The sequence below is a fragment of the Onychostoma macrolepis genome, chromosome 23 (assembly GCF_012432095.1).
Source record: "Onychostoma macrolepis isolate SWU-2019 chromosome 23, ASM1243209v1, whole genome shotgun sequence".
Classification (NCBI taxonomy): Eukaryota; Metazoa; Chordata; class Actinopteri; order Cypriniformes; family Cyprinidae; genus Onychostoma; species Onychostoma macrolepis.
This window is the reverse complement of record NC_081177.1, coordinates 20703300-20710773: the sequence shown is the minus strand read 5'-3', so window position 1 is coordinate 20710773 and position 7474 is coordinate 20703300. Positions and strand designations below refer to the sequence as shown.

Genomic DNA, 7474 nt, shown 5'->3' with positions numbered 1-7474 from the left:
ATTTTTACTATTTAAAATAACTGCTTTCTGTTTGAATATATTTTAAAATGTAATTTATTCGTTTGATTTCAAAGCTGATTTTTCAAAATCATTACTCCAGTCTTAACCGTTCATAACCCTTCAGAAATTATTTTAATATGCTATTTGCTGTTCAAGAAACAGTTATTATTATTATTATTATTAATATTTAAAACTGCTGACTACTTTTTTTCAGGATTGTTTGATGAATAGAAAGATCAACATTTATGTGAAATAAAAAAAAGAAGCTTTTGTAACATTATACAGTCAGTCAGTGTATATAAGCAACAATAATAATAATACTAGTAATAATAGTAATAATAAATATACATATGTGTATATGTATACATACAGGTGCATCTCAATGATTTAGAATGTCATGGAAAAGTTAATTTATTTCAGTAATTCAACTCAAATTGTGAAACTCGTATTAAATAAATTCAATGCACACAGACTGAAGTAGTTTAAGTCTTTGGTTCTTTTAATTGTGATGATTTTGGCTCACATTTAACAAAAACCCACCAAATCACTATCTCAACAAATTAGAATATGGTGACATGCCAATCAGCTAATCAACTCAAAACACCTGCAATGTTTTCCTGAGCCTTCAAAATGGTCTCTCAGTTTGGTTCACTAGGCTACACAATCATGAGGAAGACTGCTGATCTGACAGTTGTCCAGAAGACAATCATTGACACCCTTCACAAGGAGGGTAAGCCACAAACATTCATTGCCAAAGAAGCTGGCTGTTCACAGAGTGCTGTATCCAAGCATGTTAACAGAAAATTGAGTGGAAGGAAAAAGTTTGGAAGAAAAAGATGCACAACCAACTGAGAGAACCGCAGCCTTATGAGGATTGTCAAGCAAAATGGATTCAAGAATTTGGGTGAACTTCACAAGGAATGGACTGAGGCTGGGGTCAAGGCATCAAGAGCCACCACACACAGACGTGTCAAGGAATTTGGCTACAGTTGTCGTATTCCTCTTGTTAAGCCACTCCTGAACCACAGACAACGTCAGAGGGGTCAACGTCTCACCTTTTTTCAGATGAGAGCAAGTTTTGTATTTCATTTGGAAACCAAGGTTCTAGAGTCTGGAGGAAGGGTGGAGAAGCTCATAGCCCAAGTTGCTTGGAGTCCAGTGTTAAGTTTCCACAGTCTGTGATGATTTGGGGTGTAATGTCATCTGCTAGTGTTGGCCCATTGTGTTTTTTGAAAACCAAAGTCACTGCACCCGTTTACCAAGAAATTTTGATTTCATTTTCCAGCAGGATTTGGCACCTGGCCACACTGCCAAAAGCACCAAAAGTTGGTTAAATGACCATGGTGTTGGTGTACTTAACTGGCCAGCAAACTCACCAGACCTGAACCCCATAGAGAATCTATGGGGTATTGTCAAGAGGAAAATGAGAAACAAGAGACCAAAAAAATGCAGATGAGCTGAAGGCCACTGTCAAAGAAACCTGGGCTTCCATAGCACCTCAGCAGTGCCACAAACTGATCACCTCCATGCCATGCCGAATTGAGGCAGTAATTAAAGCAAAAGGAGCCCCTACCAAGTATTGAGTACATATACAGTAAATGAACATATTTTCCAGAAGGCCAACAATTCACTAAAAATGTGTTTTTTTTTTTTTTTTTTTTTGTTTTTTTATTGGTCTTATGAAGTATTCTAATTTGTTGACATATATACTGTGGCAATTGTCCCAGTTCCAGATCAGCGTCGCCCTGGAAACGCCGCTCCCACACTGATCACACAACACCAACACCTGTGCATGATGAGTGGTGCACCTGGAGCTCGTTCCCCTCAGCCATAAACGCCAGGAGAAGAGGCACGGGTGGAGAGACGCAATGGAGCTCCAGCCGGAACTAATGCTTGTTTCTTCTCGTTGCTCACAGAATCAGACTGCACCCCAAGAGAGTGACACTTCGCACAACAGTTCACCCCACGAGCACCGAGTGGATTACTGCACTGTTCATCTGAACATGTGTGATCAGTGTGTTTCAATAAATCACCCTCTGGGGCAATTCTTGCATTTCAGAGTCTGTGTGCTCATTCACCTTGTGCCATATGGTGGAGAATGAAGGCATTGCAGGTGAATTGAGACACAAATTATTAACGCCAGGGTTTACTAACACTCTTTCTGTTTCACCTAGGAGAACCGCTCTCGCTCTCTCCATCTCCCTCTCTACGAATAATGGAAGAAATCATTCGCCACCTGGCTGAGCTCGTGGCCCGCCAGCAGCAGTTTACAGAATGACTGGCAGCTAGACAGGTGGCGGAGAAGGTCATCGTGGATCGGCTCTTGCGGGCGCTGCCCCGTCCGCTGAGATGCCCGGTCAGTATGACGAATCCATGTGACATCGCCAGTCTTGTTGAAGCTGTCGAGCTGGCGGAGGCAACGAACGCTCGCAACGCCGGGGAGAGAGCGAGCCTGGCACCCTGCAGGGCAATGGAGCGGCGTCCGCTCGAAGGTGCACTGCGACCAGTCAGCAGACCGGCGGTCCCCGACCTCGTCGATGAGCCAATGCCCACCGAACCCCCAGCACCGACGGCCCGAGTCTGGATGGCCGGCTGCATTCTACACAAAGAAGGGCCTCCCCCTGGCCCCATCAGGATGGTGAAGCTGGAGGGGAAACCAGTTCAGGCCTTGTTGGATTCCGGTAGTACAGTCACCCTAGCGCAACCTATCCTGGTGAAGCCGAGGCCTGAACAGAAGTCAGAGCTACCACTTATGTGCATGCACGGAGATACCCGCTATGTACCGGCCCGTACGGTTCGGATTTCAGCTGAGCCCGGGACCTGGGCCATCGAGGTGGGCATTGTGCGCGACCTTCCGGTACCTCTGCTCCTGGGACGTGACTGGCCGGGGTTTGAGAAGCTCCTCTGCACCCCCAGGAGAAAGGCCATGGAGGAAACATCGGGGACCACCCAACCAGAGACCGGCCTTCCTAGCCACGGACAGCGAGAGGGAGGGTAAGTGTCAACCAGCTAACATTCCGTCTGTCTACCTTGATGTGTTTCAACAGGTCACGACCGGGGGTCCCGACAGCTGCCTGTAAGTTCCTAGCGACCTGGCAAGGGCCCTACACAGTGGTGAAACGAATGGGACCTGTTACGTACCGTCTGCGGCAACCCGGCAGCCGACGAGCAATACAAATCTACCTTGCTCAAGAAGTGGGTTCCCCGGCCCGAGCAACACGCTGCGCTCGCCCAAACAGACCATCCAGTGGTAGACCTGGATCCGCAGCTGTCGGCGACCCCAGAAGACGGAGCTCGAGGCCCTGGTCAGTCAGTTTAAGGATGTGTTCAGTGAGACCCCAGGTAAAACCACCGGAGAAGAGGCACGGGTGGAGAGGCGCAATGGAGCTCCAGCCGGAACTAATGCTTGTTTCTTCTTGTTCCTCACAGAATCAGACTGCACCCCAGGAGAGTGACACTTCGCACAACACTTCACCCCACGAGCACCGAGTGGATTACTGCGCTGAGCACCGTTCATCTGAGCACGTGTGATGTGTGTTTCAATAAATCACCCTCTGGGGCAATTCTTGCATTTCAGAGTCTGTGTGCTCATTCACCCCGTGACAATACATATACATTAATTATATATTAGGGGTGGCACGGTACACAGATGTCACGGTTCGGTACGTACCTCGGTTCGGGGGTCACGGTTCGATACGATTTTGGTACAACAGGGGAAAAAAAAACCCCACTATGCTCAGTTTTTTTTCATTTATTTTGAACAGACAGACTTTTTTTTTTTTTTTTTTTTTTTTTTCCATCTAGATGTGAAAATACTAAATATTATTACATGTCTCATATATATATATAAAATCTGTTTTGTTTTCATTGTGAGTGTACAGAAATAAAATCAGACCTTTTATATAGTGATTAAGACCATAAGTTGATTCTGCTGGTATAAGGAAACAGCTGAAGTGATCGCACGTGCACACACACACTCACTCACACACAAAACACATCAGTTCCAGCATTGCTAACTTGACAGCGCAGTTGGTAACTTACTTTATCAAAATAAAATACAATGAGCCAAACATCAGCGCACCCTCCTCTGTGTCACCGTTGGAACGCGACTGAAGTACAAAGCCTATCATTTACATAATAGTTTAGCATTCAGATACGTTACATCGCAAATATGGAAATATTATGGAATATTTGGATTTGTGCCGAATGAGAGAGGTAGGATACACGAGCATAAAGCTCCATTTCGCAAACAGTTGAGTGAGCAAGCCTTTAAAGTATACTCCTTTGTCAGTCTATGTGAGAGACGCGTTCAGAATCAGCACATGGTCACTGTCTAGGGGGCTTTGTTTTCAATTGCGCAACTCATGGCATTCGCTGTTCTTCTGCTGGCAGTTATCAAACAGCGCTGCATTACTGCGGGCGCCTCCTTCTGGATTGGGGGTGAATTGCCTGTATTCGTCGTAAGGCCTCATGCACTGAACCGAGACGCCCTGTACTGTGACGGTTCGGTACGAATACATGTACCGTGCCACCCCTAATATATATACAAACGTGTATGTATATATATATATATATATATATATATATATGCGCAGGTGCATCTAAAAAAAAAAATAGAATATCATGGAAAAGGTCTTTATTTTTTGTAATTTAATTCAAAAAAGCAAACTTATATTTTAGATTCATTGTACACAAACTGAAATATTTTGGGTTTTTTAATTCTGATGGTTACGACTTACAGCTTAAGAAAATTAAATTCAGTATCTCAAAAAAAATTAATATTTTCTCAAAGACCAATCAAAAAAATATTTATAAAACAGAAATGTTCATTTTCTCCAAAGTAGGTTTAATTATGCACTCAATACTTGATGGGGGCTCCTTTTGCACAAATTACTGCTTCGATGAAGCGTGGCATGGAGGCGATCAGCCTGTGGCACTGCTGAGGCGTTACTGAAGCCCAGGTTGCTTTGATAGCGGCCTTCAACTCGTCTGTATTGTTTGGTCAGATGTTACTTATCTTCCTCTTGACAATACCCCATAGATTCTCTATGGGGTTCAGGTCAGGTGAGTTGGCTGGCCAATCAAGCACTGTAATATCATGGTCCGCAGACCACTTGGAAGAGGGCACTGTGGGCAGGTGATAAAGTCCTGCTGGAAAAGGAAATCAGCATCTCCATAAAGTTTGTCAGCAGATGGAAGCATAAAGTGCTCCAAAATCTCCTGGTAGATGGCTGCATTGACTTTGGACTTGATAAAACACAATGGACCAACGTCACGGCACCCCAAATCATCACTGACTTCAGAAACTATACACACTGCAGCTTGGATTCTGTGCCTCTCCAGTCTTCCTCCAGACTCCAGACCTTGATTTCCAAATGAAATGCAAAATTTACCTTTATCTGAAAAGAGGACTTTGGACTACTGAGCCACAGTCAATCAACAGTACTTTTTCTCCTTAGCCCAGGTAAGATGCTTCTGATGTTGTTTCTTTTTCAGAAGTGGCTTGGTAGCATAGTGACTCTTGATGCACTGACTCCAGCTTCAGTCCACTCCTTGTGAAGCTCTCCCAAGTGTTTGAATCGGCTTTGCTTGACAGTATTACTATGCTTTGATACAGCACTATGTAAACAGCCACCCCTTTCAGTAATGACCTTCTGTGACTTACCCTCTTTGTGAAGGGAGTCAATGATTGTCTTCTGGACCTTTGCCAAGTCAGCAGTCTTCCCCATTATTGTAGTTTCAAAGATGAAGATATACCCGGAATTTATACTGTAGCGATGGTCATTTAATGAAACTCAAATGTAAATATTCTAATATTTTGAGATACTGGATTTTTGACAATGTTTTTTTTTTTTTGGAGCAGCAAATCAGAATATTAGAATGATTTCTGAAGGATCATGTGACTAGAGTAATGATGCTAAAGAATTCAGCCTTTAAATCACAGGAATAAATTAGATTTTTTAAAAATCTGTTTTTGCTGTACTTTTGATCAAATAAATGCAGGCTTTGTGAACAGAAGAGATTCCCTATAAAAACCCATCACTAATCTTACTGTTCACTGGTATATTATTATATTATATTATATTAAAGTCATATTGAAATCAGTGTAAAATAACTCAGAAATGCGAAGTAAGTTCTATGAAATCTTCTACCATCACTTGGTTTCCACTTGGTTTGATGTTATCATTCACTGCTGGTTGTGATATGATGTGGCTGTTGTAAACATATACATATGAGTGCAAACATGCAACCTAAAGCTGGCTGCACACTAGACGATTTTCAAATCTTAACCGATTTTAAAACCATGGGAGACCACAGACATGACAGTTCAACCGATTTGAATATGGATGATGTTCTCTGCTTTCATGGCATGTTTGTGGCTGCCAGGTTTCAGCTGTAGAAGCACGCAACATCCAGTGAGTGACGCTTGCTCGCTCTCATTGGCTATTGCGGCTTTCACGTCAGAGGCAGCCTGATCAAGAGTCATAAATATCAAACATGTTTTATATTTACGATTTGAGTTTGGCGACGCTCCGTCTCGATCGGGAGCAGATAAATAATCGTAATGACACCACACAATAAAGGATTTTTGGACCAAAAATAAAAAAATCGCTTGCGATAAGCCGCGAATCGGGTCAGGGGTGCAAATCGGCCTTAAAATCGGGCTTAAAATCCTCTAGTGTGTTGCCAGCCTAAGCTATAACCATTGTTATGTCAAATTTGTGGCTAGAGGTAAATGTCTTGGCTCATTCCAGGAATCTGTGAGATAGATAACCTTCTGCCTTAGATATACATATCCCCTCTCTTCATCTGTCTGTCTCTCTCTCACCCTCCCGCATGACACTAAGTCACACAGACGCTGCCTCTTCCTGTGTTAATGTGGCCGTCTTGTCATCCTCTGAAGGAATAATATGTCACCTTTCATTTATGTCCTGCCACACACACAAAAATACGCATGCGCTCAAATGTATCCATTAGCCTGTGCTCAGCAAACAGCATGTCTTTATTTTCCCTTTGGAAATAAGGCATAATTGTTTTACAGGATGCAGAATTCATAGAAATAAATTAGCACGACAGCTCACACAACCTTAAACAGTTACTTGGGTTATTGTTATTTATGATAATTGATAAATGAATGTTACATAAAATATATTTTCAATTATTATATTAAAATAAATTATATAAAATATAAGCTATTTATATTCTAAATAAATGAAAAAAAACACACACTGAAAAAATAAATCAGTCATTTAAATATTAAAATTTAATTTAGGCATCACATAATTATAACATCACATTATAATGTACAATGAAAATGGATATTAATTTTGAGATTTGATGAATATTACATTTAATAGTGTTTGTAAAAGTTAACTTAAAGTGAGCATTAGATGACGGCAAACGTAACCTAAATATAAAAACAGAGGAATGAGCACAAACAGTTAAATATCCAGTATCAACTGATAGCTACCAA

At 42.1% G+C, this 7474-nt stretch overlaps 1 protein-coding gene across 2 annotated transcripts; it reads left to right on the top strand.

Moving 5' to 3' along the window:
• Positions 1-1996: 1996 nt before the first annotated feature.
• LOC131532577 (uncharacterized) lies at positions 1997-3561 on the top strand. Of its 2 annotated transcripts, XM_058764357.1 has the most exons (3): positions 1997-2014; positions 2175-3342; positions 3430-3561. In XM_058764357.1, the coding sequence occupies exon 2, from the start codon at positions 2363-2365 to the stop codon at positions 2996-2998; it is 636 nt and encodes a 211-aa protein (XP_058620340.1). In that variant the 5' UTR covers positions 1997-2014; positions 2175-2362; the 3' UTR covers positions 2999-3342; positions 3430-3561. The 2 variants fall into 2 exon arrangements, with proteins under 2 accessions (XP_058620340.1, XP_058620341.1); XM_058764358.1 differs by lacking the exon at positions 1997-2014 and having other exon boundaries at positions 2110-3305; positions 3430-3549.
• Positions 3562-7474: the final 3913 nt, after the last annotated feature.